The sequence below is a fragment of the Thalia democratica genome, chromosome 1 (assembly GCF_965202585.1).
Source record: "Thalia democratica chromosome 1, ktThaDemo2.hap1.1, whole genome shotgun sequence".
NCBI lineage: Eukaryota > Metazoa > Chordata > Thaliacea > Salpida > Salpidae > Thalia > Thalia democratica.
The window spans coordinates 46,172,658-46,199,457 of NC_139165.1; the positions used below are offsets into that span (position 1 = coordinate 46,172,658).

Here is a 26,800-nt window from a genome sequence, read left to right on the forward strand (position 1 = left end):
TTCTTCCAGGTTTTGAAAAAACAAGTTTTTGGTCCAATAAAATAAATCACAAGGTAAAAAAACTGTCTTGAATAGTGTAAAAACATTGAAAAGATACTGAACAGCTACTCTAAATATGCTTTTTAATAAAAAATATTTTTGAGATAGATATTTCGTTTTTAATCAAAATTTCGTTACTTTACGTGTAAAAATAGTTTGAAATTTCAAGTATTAGTGTTCAAAATTTCTCAAATTCAAGGTTTTTTGGTAACCGTGTTTTATCCTAAATTGCTATCTTTGTACTTAATATTTAAAATCTAGTTTTTAAATATATTTAGCAACAACTTACTTAAGTATTTTCTTATTTTATTGTTTACTTGAAGTGGTAAAGTTTTAAAACTTAGCAATTTTTTAAAGAAACTTTTATTTGCTGCACAATTTTTTTACAGTTAACATTTAGAACATTGCTGTTTTTGAGTTGAGTACATAAAAATAGCGTTTTGTACTAACTTAAAATTATATTTATTGGAAACTTTAGTTAACATTTTTAAATTAAATCTTTTTAGTTAATTAAACATAATAGTAGTTAATAGAATCACTACTAGGTTCAAGAAAAAAAAGACTATTACTGCCTAAAAAAACTTAGTTATATTACATACTTTTAAAGTTGCTTGGTTTTCTAAAGCAGATTGGTTGTTCTACAACACGAGAGTTGAGTTTTGGTTTAACACAACCATTATAAAACACAACGAAGAGTGAAAATTAAAATTTATTCATCGCTGGGCGAAACAAAGCAATAGACGAAAGGCTAATAGAAAATGACAGAAGCACGTAAATGAAGCGAAATCGAGCCGTTTCACAACAACACACAGTACATTACCAAAACGATAGTTGACTATAAACCACTTTTTAGTTTTGGAAAATCACTAAACTAGTACATTGTGTAACTTAAAAACAAAAAAACTTTTTCCGGTTTTGCTTTTAATTCATTTAAAAGTAAATTAAAAAATTAGACGACTATTTTTACATTGGAAAACAAGAAAGAAAGATAAAAATTAACTAGGTTGAATCATGACGCAAAATTGAAAAAGCACATAATAAAAAAATTAAACTATGTAGAATGTACGAAATTTTCAATCCTTTTTAACAAAATACTTCATTACAAGTTTAGTTTATTTTATGATCTAAACTTTTTTTTTGCTGTAATAAAATAAATATTACAGTTCCTAAAAGTTTATACTAATAACTTACATACTTTTTATTTATTTAAACAAACACTAAACATTTCAAAAAGACATTGCACATTAAAACTGAGCATAACTCACTGTTGAACACCTTGTAACACAAAAACGTCTCAAAATTTTGTTATAATCTTTACAAACATAATTTTATTTTAAAATTTTATTACTTAAAAACCAATTAACACTTAACAAAATTATTTTAAAACCGACAAAAATTGAAAGTCTTTTTTCGATGTTTTCCAGAAAACAAAAGTGAGGACATAATGCATCTTATACGGATGAAAATCAACACAAAATAAGAATCGACTCCAAAAGTCACGTGACAGATTTCTCGAGTCACGTGACTTCACTTTTGAGTCACGTGACGACAGCCACTCCGGCGTAGCTCCTCCCCGTAGACATGGTGGTGGGGAGGAGGGTCCACGTGTCGTTCCTGGGGTTGTAGTACTCCACCGAGACCAGGTTGCACGACCCGTCGTCCCCTCCCACCACGTACAGCAGCCCGTTCACCGTCGCCACGCCTGTGTGACGTCATAATAGTCATTAGTTGAAGTTTTTGTAATTAGATGAGTTACTCTTGGTAATGTAATTTTATTTTTTATTGATTTAAATAAACGATATTCTAAACAACGTATATACGGCTGTTTTTTAACACTTCAGACTCATATAACACATTTAAAAGTTGTAACTAACATTTATGTAAGTAAATGTATTGTATGTAAAAAAAATGTTGTAAACTTATGTAATACCTTTTGAACTGCCGCCTAATTGGACACAAACGAGCTTTTTGATACTCACGTAAAAGGCAAGCTAATTAAGTGCGTAATTAACATTTAAAATTGCTCAGTTTTTTTTTGTTACATGTACAAACAAAATTTTCTAATATTTTTTTTGTAAACAAAGAATTTCCAAAAAACTTTTCTACTTTACCATATAAATGTTTGTTGCTTGAATGCACGTGCCGCCTACTAAATAAACATCTTGGCTTTTAAATTATTTAATGGGCGTTTTTTAGCTCTAGTCTGAACTTGATATATTTGATATTTTGAACGTAGCTAGGTGTTACTCAAAAACTTGAATTTTTACACAAAACAGAGTAAACAAATACTTTGAGTAAATGACATTAAACAAAAATATTGTATTGAGTATCAAAAACATATTGCTACAAATAACAGCTACTTTTTCTGTATTTAGATACAAAAACACTCAATCCTGGTCAACGCATTTAATTTATTGGTATTTTTTTTTTTTTTTTTTATTGCAACTGTAGATAGCTTTTAAATATACTTGACTATTATTTAATATTCATTTTAAAACTTGTACAATGAACCGATCACAATCGCACAACTATCCCTACAACACCATATACAAGAAAACTTGCTAAAACAAACAATATAATCTAACAACTCAACACGAACCGGCGTTTCTTCTCTTCATGTTCATGTGTGCGATGGGCAGCCAACTGTCGGTTGCCGGGTTGTAAACTTCGGCGGACTCCTTCACCAGGGGCCCGTCGTGACCGCCGACCACGTACAGCAACCCGTTAACAACACCCACTCCTGTGTTGAATGTGATACATGTTGTCTATTTTTAAAAACAAATATTTTTTTTTTATTTAAATTTATTATACTAACTTATACAGCTCAGGAAATTTCTTTGCAATTTTTTCAACTTTTACTTTGGCGTAAAAAATGCACAGTCTGGTAAATACCTTTTTAGTATAAGTTTTCTTTTCATATAATACAATACCTAATATGTTAGAAACTTACAAATTTTATAACTTTCATCAGAAATTATATATTTAATATATCCTTGTTTTACAGCCTTAAAGTAAATGTTTGACTATTAAATAAAGCACATAAATGTTTTTATAATTACAAGTTTGAATTACAATTTTAAATAGCTATTTAACTGAATAGTCTTTCAAATGTTATGTATGATACATTAAAATTTATCAAAACATCAAAGTGCATGTAAATTACTTTTTACTATTACCTGGTGTCTTAATCTAGAAATCTATAAAAATTATTTATAGTTTTTAAATATCTAAACCTTAAAATAAGTTTAGGAAATATCATTGTATTATTAATTAAGCTAGTTGGCTAATAAAATAAGTTATTTGTAAATTAATTTAATACGTGTGTACTTAATAGTACTGTTTTATGGAAATATTTTTATAATTATTCGATTATATACACAAAACATTCTTTTTGGGTACAACGTAAATGACAATACTATAGGGTAAAACAAAAAGATTATTATATTAAGTAAAAACTACTACTTTAAAATAGATGTTTTACGATACAAGGAAACATGTTTTTAGCAAGTTCTTCTTTCAATATAAACGTTTTAAACTTTGCATCTAATATGAGCTTAGGTTTCTTTGGTAAACATTAAAACTTTAAGATTTCAAACAGTTCTCTGCTACCAACTAGCGGATATGCAGTATAAATATTTACAATACAATGCATACCAAACTTTTTATGCTACAAAAAGTTAAAAATATTGAAATTAAATGAAAAAAAAAATTACTGACTTTAAAAAACTAGACATCTATCAAACGAGTGTATTAGTAGTAGCTAGTGAGAAAAGTATGTGATATAACTATCAGGGCAATAATGTTTAAATTAAAGGCTTGATTTAATAAGGTTCAGTAAAGTTATCGCCTTAATAAAAAGAAGCTTTGTTTATAACCTATAAAATTGTTCCATTTATCTATGTAGCAAACCTGCAGAAAGATGAAATATTTCAGTTTGAACAAATACTTGAGTTTTTTGATAGAAACCATGCACTTTAAAACATATGTACAAAATAGGAATTCCGATTAACTATTATAATCAAAACTTAATCTAAAGTTTACTGCAAAATGCAGAAAACTAAAGTTATAAAAGATTTTATACATTTTAAACAACGTAAATATAAGTAATGTAAATATTCAGGTAACTTAAAAAAAGTTATCTAAACTATAATTATATTATATATTTCAGTATTAAAGAAGGTGTTTTAGATGTAAACTATTTATAGATTTATTACAGTTTATTAAGGGCATAGGGGGGTCCGACATTTTTTTTTACTAAAAATAACTTTGTATCTTATGTGAAAGCTTGAAGTACAAACTACAAGCCAATATTTATAGGATAATTTTTTTTTTATTTTTTTAGATATTGTAATTTTTATAAAAAGTTTCCAATACAACGTATGGACCGCACAATTTTCGGGGTCAGTTTTCTCGGAAATTTAAAAAATCATTAAAAATATATCTTCTTCTTCATTTTTTGAGCTAGAGACCTCAAATCTTCAGAAAACGTTCCTTTTATAATTTAAAAGACTTTGAATGCTGCGATTTTAAAAACATATAAAAATAAAAACTGCAGATAAAAAAAAAAGTAGGTGGTTTTTTTTAAATAATAAATTTATGACCCCAAATTAAAAAAATTCCTGCATTAAATTTTTTTTTAAACTTAATAAGACTTTCTGTAAAAACTTGAGGAAGATTGCTTAAAAAATGAAGAAAGATATTGATTTTTAGTGAAATGGTCTTTTTTTTTTGCGTTTTTAGTTTGCGCCTTCCATTAGGACCCTATTGAGGTCACCAACTTTGACCATTCATATTTCATAAATTACTTTGACATTTTTCAAGCAGTTAAAAATGTCTGATAGCTCAGATAAAACTTGATAAAATAAGATTAACTTGTAAAAATCAAGGTGCACCCCCCCCCCCCCTAAGCCCTTAACTATTCGTTTTTGATATACTTTTATTCAAGTTTCAATCTTAATACTTTTAGAACTTTGAAATTGACGAATAATAAAATAGCAATAATTTTATATATAAACAATAAAAACTTTAACTAAATAAAGCTTTTTTTTTAATTTAAATATTTATCTTCTACAGTATTTTTACTGCATCAAAGCACTATCTTCTTGATGCATTTTTAATATATAATAAAAACAGGTCCCTACATGATCTAAATAGAACCTTTTTTTATAAAAAATTTTGTTTACCTGCTATTTAAAATTAGGCATTTTCTAATGCTTACACAACTAATTTAGATAAAATTATATGAGAGAAAAAGTTCAACACAAACATACCAAAACAGAATAAAACAAACAACTTTGTTCATCAATTTTATACTGTCAAGATTTTGGAAACAACTAATTATTTGTTGATAAGTTTAGTAAATTCAAATGCTTTATTTTTAACATAACATAAACTAAATTTGTTACCGAGCTTATAACGCTAAATAAATGGAATTGTGGAACATCAGAAAACAAGTTTACGTTCATCATAATTTTAAATAACACCTAATATTATAGAACTAAATGACACAGACTAATCTAACTGATAAAATTATCTAACCTTAATACAATTGTAAAAAGTATACTTTAGAACTCAGGACAAGTTGACTCAGGAAATATTTTAGATAAAAAAAATTTTATTTTATGCTTTTTTCTTGCATACGCTCTCTAGATTTTCTTTACCAAAAATTTTTTGAATAAACTTTTACAAATATTACCATTGTATTTTATCAAAATGAAAAGGCACAATATAAATTATTTTTTAAAAAGAATTTGTTTTTAATGTAGTAAGTTCTATTAAGATTGAACAACATAAAATACTACAAATGTACCACCAAAAGTACTCTACTCAGGGTTGCCAAAGGTTTTTTGCGAATTTCTTCCAGGTTTTTAAAAAACAAGCTTTTATTTCATTGTTAGTATAAAATTAAACTTAAGTTTTAAAAAACTGTCTTTAGTAACATAACATTATTGAATTTATACAGTAAAACTACCATTAACTTGTTTTTTAAGACATAAAAAATTAAATGGTACAAAAATTGTTTTTTTTTTATCATAGATTTTTCGTAACTAATCGAAATTGTGTTACTAAACATGTAAAAATAGTTCAAAGTTTTAGGGTTTCACAGGTTTTAAGTGATTGTTGTTTGAAATTCCAAGTTTTATTTTTATAAAATTTCTGTGTTTTCCAAGTGTTTTGGCGACCCTGTTATTTAACAATTAACATTAACAATTAAATAACATTAAGATACAGTTAATGAAATTTTTCAATATTATTTATTCAATTTGCACACAAACGTACCGGCTCCACTGCGGCGGGTGCTCATGCTCTTGACAAACTTCCAACTGTTGTCATGGGGATCGTAACACTCCACTGAAACCAGGCAATTGCGGGAAACCCCGTCATAACCGCCCACCGCGTACAGCAGGTCTGAAAAATATTTAGCTGTACAAAATTATTCTAAAACTCCTAATGTAAATTGACTTACAATAAACTTAAATGAGCTGTTAATCTAAATCAAAACAAAATATTATCGAGAAATGAAAAGCTATAAACAGCAGCTAATTCTAATAAAAACTTACAACTATTTCCTAAGATAACACAAAGCAAAACTTGTTAAAAAAAACAACTTAAGTTACTACTAACCGTCCAAAACTGCCACTCCAACGCTGCTTCGTTGCGTGTTCATGGGGGCTATCGGCCTCCACTCGTTCAAAACCGCGTCCAGCACTTCTGCTGTGTTCAAACCTTAAAATGTTTGTTAGTTGCAACTTGTTTCGTAAAGTTAGCAGTGCAAGTTATGCTAATAGCAAACAGTTTTCAATTGCATGATTTATATTGATTTTAAACCGAAAATATATGTTTTTATTGCAAAAAAAAAACAGAAAAAATAATTCATTTTGTACAAAAAAAACCTTTATCTAGTAAAGTCTTTTTGGTAGTTTTTAAGGAACTATTGATTGTTTGGTCATTCAACGATTAAACTAATACTCGAATGACCAAATAAACAATAAGTTCCTAAAAAACTACTAAAACGTTTTTTTTAACAAAACTTTTAACAGCACCTCAACTTTATATTTAAAATTTTACAATTTTAACAAACTTTTGGTTACAATAAAACAAGCACTAACAATAACTAAACAAGCGCAAAAAAAAATCATTTCAAATTATTTCTAACTACCGGTGCTTCCATCAAAACCGCCGACGGCGTACAGTTGCCCCTTCAGAACAGCGGCACCAAGCGTCGACCTCCGCGCCTCCATCACCGGCCCGCTCGTCCAGCTGTCTTCTATGGGGTCGTACTTCTCTACTGCCCTCACGCGGAGCGACCCGTTGAACCCGCCAACCGCCCATATGCACCCCTGTGGAAATAAAAATATATCAATAAACATAATAAAAACAATATGAAATAAAAACAGTATAAATATGAACGCCCGTTGCGAGTTGAATTAAAAAACTATTAAAAAGTTTTGCTGTGTTACTATTAAAAATTTTGAATACAAATCACTCATTTTTATAAGTTTGGAAGTTTTGAACTAATTAAATTCAGCACATCGTCAGAATAAAGTTGCTAAAAATTGATTAAAGTATGGTATAAGTTTTAGTTATATATAATGATTTTTAAATATCTAGCTAAAAATATTTACGTCATAAAGAGTCAAATGTAAAAATCTTTGTTAAGGTTTAAACTAGAATTAAGTTATACTACCAATATGAAATTATTTTTAAGATAGAATTGTTGGAATGAAAACATTTAAGACTGTAGAAATTTTACTAGAAACTAAATACTTCACTGGAAATTTTCTTAAAACTTTAGTTTCAAGTAAAACTTTATACAGTCTTAAATGTTTTCATTCTAACAATTCTATCTTAAAACTTCAAATCAAAAAAAAATTCAAAACTTCAAAATATATTTAAAAATCATTATGTATAACTAAAACTTATACCATACTTTAATCAGTTTTTAGCAACTTTATTCTGACGATATGCTAAATTAAATGAACCAATAAACTTCCAAACTTTTAAAAATGAGTTATTTTTGTGTAAACATTTTAATAAATTTTTATAGTGATTTTATGTAAATTTTTAAAGTACTTATGGCAATATGTTTTAAAATACAAACTTTTTGAGTTATTTTTATAGTATTAGTATTTTTTTTTGTAAAATAAAAAAGGTCAGTCAAAACTGACTATTAAATAATTTGCTTTAAATTTCATATTTTACAATTTAAAACTTCAGCTCGACATAAATATAAACCTAAATAACTAATAATAAACAGCGTTGCCAAATGTTTTTGAGAAACTTCTTCCAGGTTTTCTGTATTTCTTCATGTTTTCTGTAAGTGATTTTTGTTCTAAATTCAAGATTTTTCCAGTTTTTTTTTCAAATTTTATCAAACTTTAGGTTTTTCCAGTTCTTTTTAGCCTAGATTGTCAAATTCCAGGTTTTTGGCAGCCCTGATGAAACTTTTAAAAATATATAACGAAATTGAAAGTATTAAACTACAAAACTACTTTTTTTTTGATGACAAATATATTTTAAAAATAAGAATTTTAATTATAGCAATATTAATAAATATACTAAAATAATTATTAAGTATTTAAAGTAGTTTCAATTTAGTTGTTATTATTTTGTGAAACTAATAATATTTTAAAAATAAAGGTCCATTGAAAATCACTATTAATGACTTATTATAAATAAGTTTAATCTTGTATTTTTAAAAACCAAATTATTATAGTCATATTATTTTACAGATAGTTAAAACTAATGGTAGTTCAGTTTAACATGGTTTATAAACTAAGTTACTAATTATTAATTTAACTATTTATTTAATTATTTTTTTAATTATCTAAAACTTGATAGTTGTAACCTGTATAAGTCGTAATTTCTTTGTGACAGCTATTTATAGCTAAATTTCAATAAAGTATGAGTAAAACGGTTATAAATAACATTTTACTACAAAATTTTTAATTATGATTAAATAAGTAAAACTATATATTAAATATAAAAATTACAGTTCATAATACTATAAAAGTATTATATATTTAACTATGTTTTAAAATGTATATAAAAAACACTTTGTAATGAAACTAACATTTCATTTTAGTATTTTAAAGCTTGTGAATAAATATGGAATTTTTTGTAACAATAAAAGCTTTTCCAAAACATTTTTCATTATTTTCAAAACAAGCTTTTCCAAAACAATTTTTATAACTCTTAAAACAATTTTCTAAAACAATAAACAATATTGTTTACTTAAAGAGTTACATTTGTTTTAGTGCTTATAAAACGGAATTTGACTTGCAATTACTTGCAGTAGCAGTAGCAGTTTCGGCAGAGCATTCGCCAAGTGTGCTTTAAGTTAAGTTGCATTTTAAGCACGTTAGATTTAAGAACTAATGTTTTCTTGTGTGTTTAACTTTAGTTCTCGTATAGAGTGATGTAATTGTATCTTTGTGTTGTTTAGTTTATGTAAATAAAATATAAGTGTTGTTTTGATTGTTGTACTAATCTACTTTACTAATCCCTATTACCCCCCTTAATAACATCTCTGTATCGAGACATTGGAAACCATGTGTGGCCTGTATTTTAGGAATCTTCTGATATTTAGGAATTAGGTGCCTTATCAATTAAAAAACGCAGCGAAAAAAAAAACTTTAGTTTATTACTAAACAACATTTTAACAAGTTTAAAATTTTGACAGTATAATTTGCGATAATACTTTACTTTGCGACATTTTACTATGATAATAGTAAGAAAAGTTGTGTGAATAGCTTTCTACTTTGAAACAGCAAGTCTACAATTATAATACAAGTGTGTGGTAGTGGTTTATTTAGTTTTGTTAAAAGTCAGGCTTGATGTCAAGGATTTTTTGCTGGAAGTACTATACAATTTTTGCGATTATTTCTATGTATGGTTTTATATATGCTTTTTTAGTGCTTAAATGCACAATTTATTTGCTAACAAGCATAATATTTCTTCTTCTTAGTGCACAATATATGTTGCAACTAACATAAGTCGCATGGGTGCGCAGTATTTCGATCCTAAAAAGCTTAATCTTTTTAGCTGAGGGTATAATATAAGTTGCAACTAACATAAGTCGCATGGGGGCGCAGTATTTCGATTATAAAAAGCACAGTCTTTTTACTCTAGTGCACAATGTTCTTTGAAGATGTTGCAATTCACATAAGTCGTCAGGGGACGCAGTATTTTAGTGCAAAATTACATTTTATAAGTTGCCAAGAGAGCGCAGCTATTATATTTTTCTAAGCATAGAAATGTAAAGTAAGAACCGCAATAAAATTTAGAATTACAACAGCAGAATAGTTGTTCTTAATAACTTCTGAGTTTTAGCTGATAAAACAAATTTGTCTATTTGTTTACTACTACTACTTTATTGTTTTGATCTGCTGATTGATTGTTCTAAAGTATAGATTGTATTTGTTTTAAACCAGAATGTTGCTGAAGTTTAAAAATATATTTGAATGAGTTTTCATCTTTCTTAGTCGTAAAAAGGCAGTCGTTTGCCACATTTTATTACTCGTTTCAAGTTCAAGTATAAAGTTGTGTTAAAATTTTTCCTTTGAAAGAAATCAAAAATAAACTCCCCTTAAATTTAGCAGTCGTCGCTTGTTAAATAAATTGTTGCGTTTGTATCTTTTTAACGTTGTTTGAAGCAAATTGTCGTTTGATAACCACAGCTTTAAGCACACCTGACACCTTGCTGCTGCATGAAACTTTAAAAGTCTTTTTGTTTATAAGTACGACAATAAACAAAAGATTGAATGAAGATTTTGTGTTTGTTCTATTACGTCACAATCAAGTTCCTGCTGTCATTGTTTCCGAAGCCAATCGATGTGGTGTTTTGCTGATTCAACAAACCAGCTAGAAGACAGAAAGTCAAATGTTTCCTAAAAGAAACAAGACGTTGTCAATGATCCAATTGATGGTTTATAAGCCTCTATTAACAACCTGAGAATAACAACCTGAGGATAACAGCCTGAGGATAACAGCCCGACGACGAGCCCGAGGACAACAAGCCCAAGGACAGGAACTTCGAGGACAACAAGCCAGAAGCCAACTAAATGACTATCATTGTTACCTTGTTGTGTTTTATCTAAGTTTTTGTAAATTATGTAATTTTTGAGATAATAAGAAATACAGTTTCTTTTTCTTACTTTTTTAAAACCGCACTTTTGTTACTGTTTAAAAATTTAAAGTTAAGTAGGATTTTAAGGATTTTAATTATTTAAAACCAGGCTTTAAACGTTAAAATTAAAAATTAAAAAAGAAACAATGTAATGAAACTAACATTTCATTTTAGTATTTTAAAGCTTGTGAATAAATATGGAATTTTTTGTAACAATAAAAGCTTTTCCAAAACATTTTTCATTATTTTCAAAACAAGCTTTTCCAAAACAATTTTTATAACTCTTAAAACAATTTTCTAAAACAATAAACAATATTGTTTACTTAAAGGAGTTACATTTGTTTTAGTGCTTATAAAACGGAATTTGACTTGCAATTACTTGCAGTAGCAGTAGCAGTTTCGGCAGAGCATTCGCCAAGTGTGCTTTAAGTTAAGATGCATTTTAAGCACGTTAGATTTAAGAACTAATGTTTTCTTGTGTGTTTAACTTTAGTTCTCGTATAGAGTGATGTAATTGTATCTTTGTGTTGTTTAGTTTATGTAAATAAAATATAAGTGTTGTTTTGATTGTTGTACTAATCTACTTTACTAATCCCTATTACCCCCCTTAATAACATCTCTGTATCGAGACAACTTTATTCATCAAGAATGCTAAAAAAAAAAAAGTTATAAAACAACACAACTTTGATGTACACAATAAAAGGTTTCAATAACAGCTCTTGATTAATATATAAATTAAAAGTTATTCATAAATGGACAGTAATGAAAAATTTTTATGTAAATTTTGCATTAATCTTTACTGCAAAATTTTACCGAAACTAAAACTCCTTTACAAGAAACTATTAGAAAACCTACTTCTCAGAATAATTGGCAATTGAACTTAATAAACATTTCAAAGTAGTCAAAAACGCGTACATAAAATTTATTTCTACTTAATCTATTTAACCTTTATCGTGCGGTGTTGGATCTTTTCCAGCAAATATGCTTTCTTTAGATAAAAATTTCATAAAACCTTACAAACCCTTGGCAGTTTAGTTTTATTTTAAGAACTGCTTTTACAAAGTTAAGAAAAATTAAATAACTATATTTAATTTTTAAGCGTAGTAACTTTCAAGAACCATACAAAAAATTGTTCGCAAAAAACACAATAGATAGTGGTGTCATTTAAGAGCATATCATAATAAAACTAAAATTACTGTTTCAAAAAATATTTTCACAAAACAACGAACTTGAAACACGGCGACTCCGGCGCGGCACCTCCTGTTCGACATTTTGGTCACCTGCCGCCACCTGTCCTCCTTGAAGCTGTAGCACTCCACCGACCTGATGGCCTTCGGTGCCTGGCCTCCCACCACGTACAACGACTGTTGTTTTATAAGTAAATTTGATTGACTTTGATTAGACTAACTTAAAACTGTCACTTATGATTGGAGGAGTTGTATTTTCAAAAGTGTGTTTTAAGATTTTAATGAAAGAATTTTTAAAAACACTAACACCTTTGTTTTTCCAAGGTTTAACTTCAGACTTTTTTTCCATTAAACGATGTTAATTATAAGATAGCTAAACATAACAGACGAAATATTTTAAACTTTGTAATAAAACTCGGTAAACTAAAACTAACTAAATATGTTTTAAGATTTTTTGGTTCTAAAATTTAAATTAAATAACAATGCTACACATTTCGATAAAAAATTTCAAAAACTTAAAAGAAACTACAACATAAAGTATCTAGAATAATATTTTAGAGCATGAAAATTCAGTAAATTCTAAACACTGAGATTTAAAATATTTCACTTTCGATATTCAATAACTAATAACTTTTCTGAAAGCAATTTTTTTTTCAATTTAAGCATTAAAACAACAAAGGGTTCAAGTTACAGAATATTCTTCAGAGACAAATATAAAATTACCTTTTTAAAATCAAAATTGTATTGATATTTTTTATTGATCACTTGTGCTTTTTACCTCTCTTTCACATTGACAACTTAGATAACTTTCTACTTGCCTTAAAACGCCAAACCGGGTGCATAAGTTTTGAATATAATTCAAGTTGGGACAAATAAAATCTAAGTAACTCAAGTTCTTATAAAATGATCGCACTTTTCTTTTTTTACCAAGTGACTTTTTTTTTTTAATAATAAATTTTTTAATGATAAAAAGACTATTTAAAAAGCCAATAATAGTTTACTATATTTAGCAATGAAAATAATAGACTATTAGTAATAATGTGATTAGTCAATTTAATTTCCATGAAACAATATAAATCAATGAAACTAATTCGTGACAGCAAAATTTTACCAGTTCGTTTATGTAGTAGGTAAAAGCTAAACTCTAGTTCAAATAGTTTCTTCAATAACTTGTTATTTACTCAAACAACTATACTTTTCGAAGAACTACAGTATTAGTGAGAACTATATAACGTTATTTGAGGTTACACTCGTTAAAGTTGCTTTTATCTAACTTTAATTAACCTGATGTTACATGTGATTTTATTGTATATATGCTTCAAAGAAATGAACTACCTATCAACATAGTATACTAAAACAAGGCATATATTTGATACTGAAGATATTTTTTTCAAAAAAAAACTAGTTAGTTGCAAATAATATTTTTTGTACAAAAACAGCATTAAATACTTCTCAAATAACAAACGCATTGTTTTCATTTTATTTTTTCAAGTTATATAAGTTGGATCAACATCTCATCAGAACACTTTGATAAAAACAAGAGGTATTTTAAACTTATAGATTTTTAATCAGAACTTTTAAGCATTGGTTTGTATTATTTTAAAATTGAAAAAAATAACAACAGGTTTATTTTATCACGTTTAGCTGAAAAAAAACATGTTTGAAAACCTTTAGAGATTAAGTTGTGTTCTATATCAAAAAGCAAAACTTAATTGGCTTGTTTTTTTGTCAGTTACTTAAAAACAAACTACACCAAATATATTTTCAAACACTACAACAAGAGTATTAGTACTTATAACAACTGAAAATTTTCAAATTGAAAAATATGTTATGCAAATTTACACCTTTTCTATTGTATGCTACATAAGCAAGCACAATAACAATAAAATAAATAATTTAATTTAGTTTATGTCGGCCTTGTTTTAAATGTTGTATCAAAAACTGTGTTTAAAAGTTTATTTTAACATTTAACAAATTATAGCAATGCAAAACATAAATAAGAAACTAAATCCAGAGCGGATATAAGCAATTACCAGTGCCTTTAGTTGGCATATCGAAACGTTTTGTATAAACGTAAACATATTAACAACGAAGCTAATGGAGCGGGGTTAACAAGTTCGATAAATTGCAACTTTAATGACCCTCTGTGCTCGTGTTAGCTTATTACGTACTACCAGCCTTGGTGTACTTTTACTGATATTTAAAAAATGCGTAAAACTTTAATGGCAAGATAAAAGGCATAAATAATTAAATTCATAAAAAATCACCTTGCAACTGATGCGCTGCCATAATTGCGTGGGGGGTTTCTTGCCAAGCTTGAATTTGCATTTTTAAGCAAAGTTAATCTCAAAAAGCAACATCAAAGCAAGCACTTGAGCCTATAAACACGGCCGTTTCAGCTTTTAACACATTCGACCGATGCAAAGTTGCTACACAATAGTGAAAAGCGACTATTTCTAATGAGCATGCTTGATTGTAATTTAATACTTAAACCGTTTTACATTAACAGCTGAGTGTCTTTGGTATACAATGTTGTAATTAAAAACGAAACGATACGTTGTTGGTTAGTCAATAATTTTTGAAAGTAAAGATAAATAACCTCTTGTGTTTTGTAACTTTACAAAAATACTTTTTAGCCGTTGTGTATAAACTAAGATTTTTATATATAAAGTTATAATACTAAATTTAGTTTAAATTTTGGGGAAAAAAACGTCAAGGATAAAAAAACCTAATATCAAGATTATAAACTATGTTAGTAAAATATAAAGATACAAAAATTTAGAAATTACACAAACAAATTATGCTAAAATTAAAAAACAATAATTTATATATAAGACCTCATAAATTTCATAACATTTTAGTTTAGCTCGTTGAAACAAATAGTTTTAGTTTTTTAAACTAGTAAAGTATACTTTTACAACAAAATCTTTAAAAATAGTAATTAAATAACTAGAATAAACTTAAAGTAGTTGACAAGCACATACTTAAAAAATATAATAAACATACGTAGCTTTGAGACAAAACTAAACTCTGCAATCTTAGTATGAAGTGCCAGAAAAATTAAATTCACGTTTTCAGATCATGTCATTGACAAAATAAAAAAAGTGAAACTAAAATTCGAAAATTAAAATTATTTAAAATTGTAGGTTAAAAAAACTAACACGAAAAGTTTAACCTTTACTTTTTAAGAACTTTAATATATTAAACTTCAGATTTAAAACTCAACATTTTAAAATTAAATAATTTTAACTTTCAAAACAACTAAATATTTCAAACACCAGTATGCATCGTTCTAACACAAGATAAGGTAATTGATTGTATTAGTGCCACACAATTATTAAACATAAAATTTTAAAAATTTAGTTTATAACAAGCAAGTTTTGTATGTTAGTACATAAGTGGTATGTTACTTTTTTTCACTAAACAAATTTACTAAATAAAATAAAGCTAAACATATGTTTATCATTAAAATACAGGGTACCTAATTTCAACAAATATAACTAAAACTCAAATCTAAAAAACAAAAACGTTTAAGAATAAATAAAAACAAAACTAATCGCATTACAAACCACAATGCACTCTACACAAAAGTTTATAGGTACCTAGGATGGTTGACGTTTTAAAGCTCTACATGTTGAAATAAATATCAAATGTCAGAGAGCAAGTTCGTATCACACTGAAGATTAGCTTCAATTTAGTCAGATGATTGTCAGATTATTCTTTCATTATTCACTTAGCTCCGCATGCTTTGAACAATGCTCTTTGTCGTTATTGAAAACAAGTTTAGGTAGAATATAATATTAAATTAATATATTGGTGAAAGACAATATGTAAGATAGTTCATACTTTTTGACTTTCAAAAGTTATAAAATATTTTATCCTTATTTTATGAAGAGATATTTTGTATGTCTAGAAAGTTATCAATTAAATGTACCAACTGAACAAAATAAGTCATAGGTTTTTATATATTTCTAAGCATACAATTGTTTTTCTTTAAATTTTTAAATATATATACTATCGCTTATTAAAGATTTTAAAATGGCTAATAACTTTTTTTTTAATAGTAAAAATAAAACTAGATATATTAAAAAAGTACGCTTAAAGATTTTGTTAGTTATTAAGAACTACTTTAGTTAAATACATGATTTTCGTTTCTAAACAACTATACGATAAACTATTTTCTACGTCTTTAGTAGTTTAATTTTAATTAATTTAAACATATAAATACTGTTTTGATAAAAAAAGTTAAACAAAATGCTATGAAAAGGTTAATAGCTAACCCAAAAAAAATTTCATTAGTCTGAAATATATACTTGTTGTCTAAACATACTAAAAAAATAACTGTCTAAAACAAAAATGTATACTATTTTAACTTTAACCTATTTTTAAGATTGATACTAAACAGTCAATTTTTTGATATAATTTTTTTAATATGTAAAATTTGTAACTTATACACTTAAATTTATATGTAGTAAATTAAAATAAATCAAGCTTTTGTAATATTTAGTAAAAATATAAACAACTTTAAACACAAAGAACAGAAACTTGATATTGCATACCTTACATACAACTAACTGCTTTTCAGAAACAATGTTATGGAATTTAGTTTTTTAAATGTTTATATACAATATCTTAAAAACACAAAAGCTCATTATAACAAACATATACATAAACATGGTACATTCAGCTCTGTATTACTTTTTGACAAACAAATAAAGACCCTTTATAATGATGCTAATGTTTAAGCTTTATTCTAGACTATCAAAACAATTTGTATGGATCTACTTCTTCATAAAAAAATTATTTTGTCTTTTACATTTATACATTAACAAATACAAGTTATTTTTCGATAAATCAGTTTTTTGTTAATATACAGAAACATATTTGTAAAACTACAAATGCCTGAACCTTAACAACTTTAAAAAACCTAATTTCAAAATTCTAAGTCTATGTAAACACCGATGATTTTTTTTATCAAAATGTAAAAATAACACTCTTAGTCGTTATTGAAAATAAGTTTAGGTGAAAAATTATATTATTTTAATATCGGTGAAAAACAATATGTAAGATAATTTACTAGAAATAGAAGAGCTTTAATGTAGTTTTTCAATACTTTAGATTTCGGAATGCTTGTTTTATCGGGTAATTATTAACGCAGTTTTATTTATATCAAATACTATGGGTAAATATAATATTATCATAAACCAACAACCGCATTTCTTATAGCTATACATATTACTATGCGGAAAAAAAATTGATATCGCGCAATCTTCAAATTAAAGTTCGGTTAAAAACAATTCAACTAAACTTGAAAAGTGAGCAACAACAATTTGTTAAACCAAAATTCTTTCGTAACATGACAGTTTGCGGAAAGGCGACCTCAAAAATTTGTGCAAACGTACACGCTGTAAACCTCATGTTTTTTTAATTCGCACTCTTGTTATTTTTAACATTTTTAAATCTGCATAATGTGCTGTTTTAGGATTAGGAAAGACATCAAATTTGCTTTAAAACAAAATGTCATTCAAACAAAAACATCAAAATCAGCTTGCATAATACTTTTAATTAGCGTTGAAACTTGTTGTAGCTTAATTACGTTGTTGTAGTGTTAAAATTTTACGCAAGCTTGGCAACGCACGAAAAGTTTTAAATACAACTGAATTTGTTATATAAGATAAATAATTGTTGCAAAAGATATATTAAAACATTTAAAAACAACATATATAAATTATAAATAACAGAGTCAAAAATAATCTAAAACACAAATTTATTAGATTTAATACATTCCGTATATTATGTTTGGTTTATATTAACTTCTTTTATAAACTTATAGCAACAAAAACTTAGTTATTTCTTTTAAACCGAACTGTAAAATGTAGAAACCTAATTTCCATTAAGTACTTACTTCATTGAAAAAACATTGTGCAAAACTTAATTGTTAGAAAAAGTTTTATAAGAAGCATTTATATAATGTTTATAAAACTATGCAATTAACTTTGTTTTGACACTAAACAACAAAAAATGTGAACTTTGCTTTGAAATACTTTGCTTTACAAAAAACAAAAATGAGTAATTTTTCGAAGAAAATATGTTTAAACTTGAATAGCATCTGATTAAAAAACCATTAAGCACCGATGACTACATTTGGTATTGCATTACAACTTGAACTGGACTCGATTTCATGGTTCAATAACAAACATTTTTTTTAACTCTTTTCTATGCTCTCAACTAATAAACTTATCTTAAAATTTAAATTTATGTTGAAAAACAAATTAAATAATTTGTAAAGAAAGCAGCACAACTTTTAAAATACTGGGCTAGAAAATTAAATCAATTAAAATAAAAGTTTCATTTTTTTTCATAATAAAACATATTTTCTGACCTTGGGCATGCCTTTTGGTGTTCTGGGTCGGGTCCTTGTGGTGCTCATGGTGCTTCTGGCGTCCGGAGACAAGAGGTGGTAGGTCATGGCTTCGATCAGGAAGTCCTTGCACAGGTCGTTGTCCGATATGAGCGGTTCTCCTTTCACTTTCTGCAAGTTTTGTATTAGACATAAAAGTGAAATTCAGACATATGAAGAATAAAGGGTCGAAGTAATATGTGTGTTATTATAAGGTAAAGTTAAAACAGGTCAATCGCTTTTAATTTAATATAATTTGATACAATACCAAATAATTTACAAAATGCAAAAAATAACACAAACTTTGACAAGGTAGTCTTTAGGCATGAGCGGGAGTCTGACGTGTTCCAGCAGCTTGGGCATGTGTTTGGACCTTTTGTTTACATCACTGCGGACCCAACCTACAACAGCTTCATAAACCTGTTTGTTATTTCAAGTTTTATAAACTTGGCAACTAATACATTTATGATTTCATTAAAACGAAAACTTTAAATACTAGAAAGGTAATTGTATAAACTCACCATTTCTTCAGAGTTGACGCTCAGCTGGTCACTGTCGATGAGCTCGCAAACCTGATCCACGTTCAAATTGTGAAACTCCTCGCCTCTCACCACGTCCGTGAAGTGTTGCTCTGTCATGAAAGTTATAACACAATTGGATATAAATAACTATTAAGGGTGGTCATGAAAATATGTGAACAGTATTTTTTAATTGACCTATGATTAAAAGTTTAGTTGTAAATGTTACTTTAAAACACGTTAAATCCGTCCTGAAAATTATAAACAAGTAATTTTACCTAGAAAGTAGAAACTACTTGTTTGAAGCAACTAAAAACTTCTTTAGACACTACAATAAACAATGTTACCTGTGAATGAACGGGCTTGCGTTAGCAGATCTGAGCAGGAGTGAATATCAGCAAACTGCCTGATGCCAAGACAGTTGGATGGGTGAAGCTGGGACTGAAGAAAGCTGCAGCAAGATTCTCTCACAAACTGAAGCTGTAAAAAGACAGTTTTTTAACGTTCATTTAAAAAGTATTTTTTGAACAAATAACTTTTTTAACACCTTATTAAGCTGTAAACAATTCAATGCAAGAAGCATAAACTCTTTTTATAAATGTATACATTCTAACTAGAATAATGCTATACACCATGGTATACCATTTTTTTTCAAAAGGCCCCCCTTTTAAAGAAATTGAAAAAGCTATCTGAAAAACTATCATTAAAAACGCTTAGAACCTTTATTTTTTTCTCTTCATCATCAACTTCAGAATATCTAGTGTAAGTATCAAATTATGACCTCATGACCCCCCTGTGGCCCCTTTACTGCTCATGGTCCCCTAACTTCTGTAATTGCTCCCAAGGGGGCCATATTGCACACTTTGGGAAACCCTGCTATACGCAAACAACTTAAATAACAAACAACATTTAAAAAACTTACTTGCAGCAGATTAGCGGCAGGGAGAAGAGACTGAACATTGTCCTCAGTGACGTTGATTATCGAAGTGTACATGTATTCGACCAGCAGCAAGAGCGCATTACCGTCCACCTCGTTTATTTTCACTCTGTCAGCTGAGCTTTCCGTCATGTTACCTGAATTTAATGTGAATAATTGTCATTTATAAGCAGATGTGGAAGTTTAAAATTAGGGGGAATGCTTTTGAGCCTGGTAGCTTAAAACTGATTATTTTTTTCTTAATAAAAGTGAAAAAGTCTTACTTTTATAATCAAAAAAGAAGATATATATGAAGAAGCTTTTGATATTTTTGCTAAAGTAAATACATAATTTTAAACATAAATGTTATTATAATTGTTTAAATTAAGGCATAATTGGTCAAAACTCTTTGTTTTACAAAAATTTACATTATCCCTTATTTTTAAGCACAAATTATATTATAAAAACTTTTTATACAACATGAAAGTTTTAACTAGCTATTTATATATATTCAGTTAGTAAAAAGATTCAAATAATACACTTGCTGACTTTCTAGACAATTAAAATACTTTTGTTTAATTTATTATTATTAAGCAATTAACTCTAACTTTTCAGTAAATCTTTTTCAAAAATTAAAGAAAAATTCTTTTCCAGCAATTAAACTATAGTTAAAATATTATTGAAACATAAGTTTTATGACCACAAATTAGTTATTATTTTTAATAAGTTTTAGATCAAAAACAGTATTTCCCTTAAAATTCAAAAAAAAACTGATGCAATACACTGGTTTATCATTATGTTAAGTTTGACTGAGAAAGTTTAAGGGAGATTGCTTATAAACTGTACAGAAGATTTTTATTATTGAGATAGTCTTTTTTTGTCTTTTTACTTTGGTCAATACAGAAGAAATCTAGTGGCTTTCGAATATGTTCACTCATATCTTGATAACTAATTTTAATCTAATAAAATGGTAAAAGTAAATGCTGGCTAAGTTTAAGATCTTTATAATGAAATCAACTTGTAAAAAAATGTATACCCTCTCTATGAATTCAATAGCCTAAATATTTTATAGTCATCACACAACTTTAAAAAAACAACATAATTACAAACTTGAACTTATATTTTTCAAAAGTTAGTTTTAAAATAATATATTCATTTAAGGACATAGGGGAGGTCCACCTTGATTTTTACAAGTTGATCTTATGTTATAGAGTTTTATCTGAGCTATCAAAAATTATTAATCGCTTGAAAAAATTCAAAGCAATTTTTAAGATATGAGCGATCAAATTTGGTAACCTCAATAGGTTCCTAATGGAAGGCGCAAACTAAAAACGCAAAAAAAAAAAGACAATTTCACTAAAACTCTATCTCCTCCTTCATTTTTTATTCAATCCTCTTCATATTTTCACAGAAAATGTATTATTAAATTTTAAAATGATTGAATGCAGGAATTTTTTTTATTTAAAAAAATAAAATTTTAATTAAAAAACCACTTACTTTTTTGTTTTTTAATCTAAAACTTTTATGTTTTAATATTTTTAAAATTCCAACATTCAAAGTATTTTAAACTATAAAAGGAACGTTTTCTAAAAGTTTGAGGTCTCTAGCTTAAAAAATGAAGGAGAAGATTTGTATTAAAATTTTTTAATTTAAATATTCTAAAAAGATTAAAAAAGCTTTGTTTTGAAACCTCAAACTTTTAGATTAAAATATTTTCTAAAAATATCTTTAGTTATTATATAGAAATAGCATTGAATTGTTTGAAAGTTTGTAAACTCATTCTGGCTTACAAATCAAAAAATAATTTGAAGTTTTTTGTTTAAATGTATATTTTTTAAGACTAAAACATAAATTTAAACTTGTATACAACAGTGATTTATAAAGACATATGAATCTGTCCAAAACTTTTTCTTTTTTAATCCTACTAATTTATACTTTTTTTAAGACTTATTTTAATTTGAAAAGCTTAAATCAAAAAAAATACTTTGAACCAAAAAATTTAAATAATATTTATAAAACTATTTATGAACTTTACTTTTAAATCATCACTGTATTTAATAACTTCTGTTTAATTAAAAGCTTTTAAAGTTTAATTTAGTTATTATTATCCACTTCGAGAAGCATTAACAATTTAAATTACAAACCAGTAAACATTGCATAGAAATAAGGTGATCCTGAGACTAATACAAGGCGATGTACTGGTATTTTAACTTCAGCTGCTTCTAAAACTACATCACATAGGGTTTCATTTCTACAAATTTGATTGTAATAAGTAAATATAAAAAAGTACAGGTAATAATGCATGTCTCATCACAAAAGATCTTTTCTTAAAATTTAAAAGAACAAAAAAAATGTTTACTTAAGAAATCTTTATTTACAGTAAATTTATTATTACATACTTGTATAGCTTTTAAAATAAATCTGAAGCATAATTTTGTGAACATCTTCTTTTAAATAACAATGTAACAAAATGTAACTAAATTTACTAAGCAATTACTTTCTTAATTGATTCATAGTAACAAAAGACTGTTTTGCCTGGTCGTCATTGCGAAACTGCTGAGCGTTGTACTGCATTCTGAAGTCACAATGGGATGACTGTGCGGTGATGCAGGCAGCAGCAGCCATGCTCTCACTGCAAGATTCCAACTCATTACCAACAAATTTAACGTTCATGTTTTATTCTTTTATTTTACAACACCATGCTAAAATTATAAAACATTTTTAAATATTATTTAGCATGTTATGTATTTAACATACATAAAAAAATAATAATTTATTATCAGCTTGAGCTTTGAAAAACTAACTTTTTTATAACTTAACTAAGTTTATAAAGGTTTAAATTATGTAAAAAGTGAAGCACATCAGTGGTATTGTTATCATATTCTGCACAATAATAATATCAAGCTTTATTAAGCTAATTTTATGTGGTATAAAACCATAATCTAGCTTAGATTTAATTATTGTTATAAACTTTAACAACATTCTTTTTTTTGACAAATAAAAAATATAACAAACAAAATAAACAATAATTATTTTTTTATCAATAAGAAGTACAAAAATAAAAAAATATTTCTTTTAACTAGGTTTTGGTTATTTTCTATTTTTTCCAGTGAATAAATAAGAATAACTGACAGATAGCTAAGTTTAATTTACTAATTTTGAAAATGCAACTAGTAATGTTTAAGGATTTTTTCTAAGCACAATGTACAAGTTTTTGATTTTAAACGATTTACTTTACTTTTACTTATGATTTTTTTTCTTAAGTCTAAAACTAATTACCCATAAAAGAAGTTGTTGATTTTACTACATATTAATAAATACATAATTTCAGTATGAAACACAAACATTTTTAAAACCACAGTTACCATTTAAAACCTTTTTAAAACCACATTTTTTTTTGGAAAAAAGTGACCAAGTCTAGCCTGAGTTTATAAAAAAAAATTAAATATGAAACAAACAATGAAAAAATAATAATTACTGAAGCTTAAATACCTAAAACACTAAAATAATACAAATGGACATAACAAAACAAATTTAAAAAAAAGGTTTAAAGTCATTAAAACCTAAGTCTGAAGTTAAGTAAAAATATCTTAATTATCATGGCATGAGTCAGGCTGAGTTTTTCAAAAAACTTCAAACTATTCTGAATTATATTGAGCTTTTTGAAATTTTCAAACTAGCATAATTTTTCTTGCGGAGACTGAGTGTATAGAAATTCTATATACACCATTCTGTTTTTGTAAACACTGTTTTGAATTGTTTTAGTTTGTGGCAACACTTGTAAAATAATCTTTACAAGTTTATCAAAAAAATAAACTATTTACAAAATCTTGTAACCTAATATAAATTCCTTCATTGATATGAGGATCAAATTTTATATTTTCTAAACAATGCTAAGTTTTTTTAGTAGCTTAATATTTTTTAATAATCTGTTTGTGTTCTGTTTAAATCAATTTTTCTATGAATTAGTTATGTTTAGGTAAACTATTTCTAGAAAACAATAAATATTTGATTAAGTAGTTAATAAAGATAATCACTTTTATGTTATGCTTAAAACTGTTTTTGCCTTATAAGACCTGAATTGGTAACATAAAAACAACATGCAGTGCATCTAGTAAATTCCTAACGTATGAAGTAAATAAACAATCACAAAAGAGTAAGTTAGAATTTTTTTTAATTTAATGGTTGTTTTGAAACGTGTGTTATTTTTCACAAAGTTTAAGTATTAAGTTTTACAACTATTGTTCTAAATCTATATAACTAATTTTGAACTTTAAACTCAAGATTAATTCTGCAGAACATTTCTTCTTTAATTCAACTCTAAAACTTTCTTTAAATAGTTTTCTTAATTTAAGATCTTATTTTATAAAACAGTCAATAAAACTTATATGTTAATCTTTAAACCAGAACTAACATGTAAATTATAGTATTTTACATAACTTTCTCACACCCTTAACAATATTAGAAAGTTTTATTACTTGAAATATAAAATAGCATTGGGATATACTATTTCACAGAAAAAGTTAGAATCATCAATAAGTATAAGTTAATTCAGTATTACTTTACTTAACAAATCTTAATTAAAAGTAGTAGTAGTCGACCTTTAATCACAAATAATTACTAATTTTAAAAAGGATTGGGCCAGGTTTACCAGAAAAACATTTTTGCAATATATGTAGTTTAAAAGAATATTCAACAAAATAAAAAAATAAATCTTTAACTAAATGTGTTATTAAATGACCACTTAATACGCCCTAACCTGTAATGGAACTAAAATTAAATATGCTACAAAATTCTATATTCTACTTGTTTTATTTAAGTTTTTTTTAACTTAAAAAAATATAAAGGGCAAAGATTTCCGCACTTATACTGTACTTTGCCCAACCTTAATTTTAAGTATTTTAAGTACAGTACAAGCAAAAGTAGTAGCTGTTCTACTAGTTTGCCAGTTTATCTCTTGTCTTATTTAAAGAGTTGTAAAAGAAAAAAGAGCAAACTTCAAGCACAGCTTTGAGTTTTATTTAAGTTTTTAAGCTTGAGTTTTAACAATGAGCTCCAAAAAGCAATACTTAATCAAATAAATAAAATTGCTTCAATTTTATAAGGAGTATGTATAGAAATAAATAAATTGAACAATTCTGTGTTGCAACTCTATGAAACAGAAAAGTCAATCTGAGTGCACAAAAACTAGCCTGAGTTACATCAAGCTAGCCTGAGTTTATGAGAAAATTGATAAAAAAAACTTAAACATTGAATAAGTAGAAATCATTAAAAGTCTAACTCCTCCTGCCTTTTTGAGATTAACACTTCAATTTTCAGGAAAATGTCCTTGCATTATTTTAAAAAAACTTTTTTTTAAGGTATTGTTTCAGTTTTAACTAAATTTTTTTTTCTAAAGTTTATCAGTATTTATATCAGCCATCATCAACAAAGTTAAGTAGCTTTGCAGCATGAATAACAATACAAATAAAGAACCTCCCCACACTACAAACAAGAACAGCATCTGAGAAAACCTACAACCAGTTTTGTCCTTTTCAGGCTTAGTTGTGTGAAACCTCTGTTGAAATCTAACTAAGGGGGCTCAAGTACATAAGCAAAGCACTGAAACGACCCTTGTGGGTAATTTAAACTGTTCACAGCACAACGCCTAAGACATTGTCAGCTTGTTGTGAGATTATAGTCTACAGTTATTTGATAAGTATTAAGTACTCTTTTTATTTTAAATATTATTTAGCTGTGTAATTTTTTTTCGAATTTACCCACAAGCAGTCACTTCAGTCCTTATGTATTATAACTAGTGATGTACCGGACCCACAATTTCGGGTCTGGCCGGACCCGGATCCGGACTTTTTTTTCAAGTTAGAATCCGGCCAGAACCGGACCCGGACTTTTTTTACAAATAAGAATCCGGCCGGAACCGGACCCGGACTTTTTTTTCAAATTAGAATCCGACCGGATCCCGATATCAGACAAAAATGGCAATATCCGGCCGGACCCGGATAGTGAGTCCGGTACATCACTAGTATTAACTAGCCTGAGTCAGAATGAGGTTTTTAAAAACTAAAAAAAAGAACTTAAATCTAATAATAAGTAGAACAGCTAGCCACAAGGTTTATAAATTTAGGTGTTATTTACAATTGAAAATCTGAATTTAAAGTTCTTGAACAAAATACACTAGAAAATTACCAAATATTGAAAACTGGATCAGCTCAAACTCATTCAAAATTTAAAAGAAAACTAGCCAGAGTTTTTATGAAAAACTAAACTAGCCTGAGGCAGTCCAAGATTTTCTAAAATTCCCAAAAATTTACTAACTAACAGGGTTGCCACTGTTTAAGTCAATAAAACTAGCTAGAGTGAGTATAAACAAGCCTGAGTCAGAATGAGGTTTTTAAAAACTGAAAAAATTACTTTAATCTAATAATCAGTAGAACAGCTAGCAAAGGTTGACAATTTGGTAGTAAAGTTGTGGACTGATTGTGGTACACTTAATTTATTAGTACTACCCATCATAATTAAATCCTACCTTATTTAATTAATATCTAACAAATACTAAATTCTAACTGAGACTACTTTCTATAATCAGACACGACAGTTTTGTGTGATGAATCT

The 26,800-nt window shown here is 27.1% G+C and overlaps 1 protein-coding gene across 1 annotated transcript; it reads right to left on the reverse strand.

The window, feature by feature from the left end:
* Positions 1-766: 766 nt before the first annotated feature.
* LOC145849119 (kelch-like protein 3) lies at positions 767-22,886 on the reverse strand. The gene is made up of 13 exons (XM_082954212.1): positions 22,686-22,886; positions 22,333-22,439; positions 20,195-20,346; positions 19,620-19,752; positions 19,276-19,385; positions 19,058-19,174; positions 18,737-18,886; positions 12,397-12,531; positions 7,199-7,379; positions 6,664-6,765; positions 6,319-6,447; positions 2,639-2,779; positions 767-1,741 (listed from the first exon to the last, which is right to left on the reverse strand). Exons 1-13 carry the CDS (start codon positions 22,859-22,861, stop codon positions 1,578-1,580), a joined length of 1,797 nt encoding a protein of 598 aa, XP_082810338.1. The 5' UTR covers positions 22,862-22,886; the 3' UTR covers positions 767-1,577.
* Between the last annotated feature and the right edge of the window lie 3,914 nt (positions 22,887-26,800).

Excerpts from the sequence above, each read along its gene's own strand:
- LOC145849119 (XM_082954212.1), bottom strand. The coding sequence starts at position 22,861 with ATGAACGTTAAATTTGTTGGTAATGAGTTGGAATCTTGCAGTGAGAGC. Across the intron at positions 22,440-22,685 it reads ACTATGAATCAATTAAGAAA|AAATGAAACCCTATGTGATG; the intron begins GTAATTGCTTAG and ends TCAAATTTGTAG. Across the intron at positions 12,532-18,736 it reads CACCAAAAGGCATGCCCAAG|TCGTTGTACGTGGTGGGAGG; the intron begins GTCAGAAAATAT and ends ATAAAACAACAG.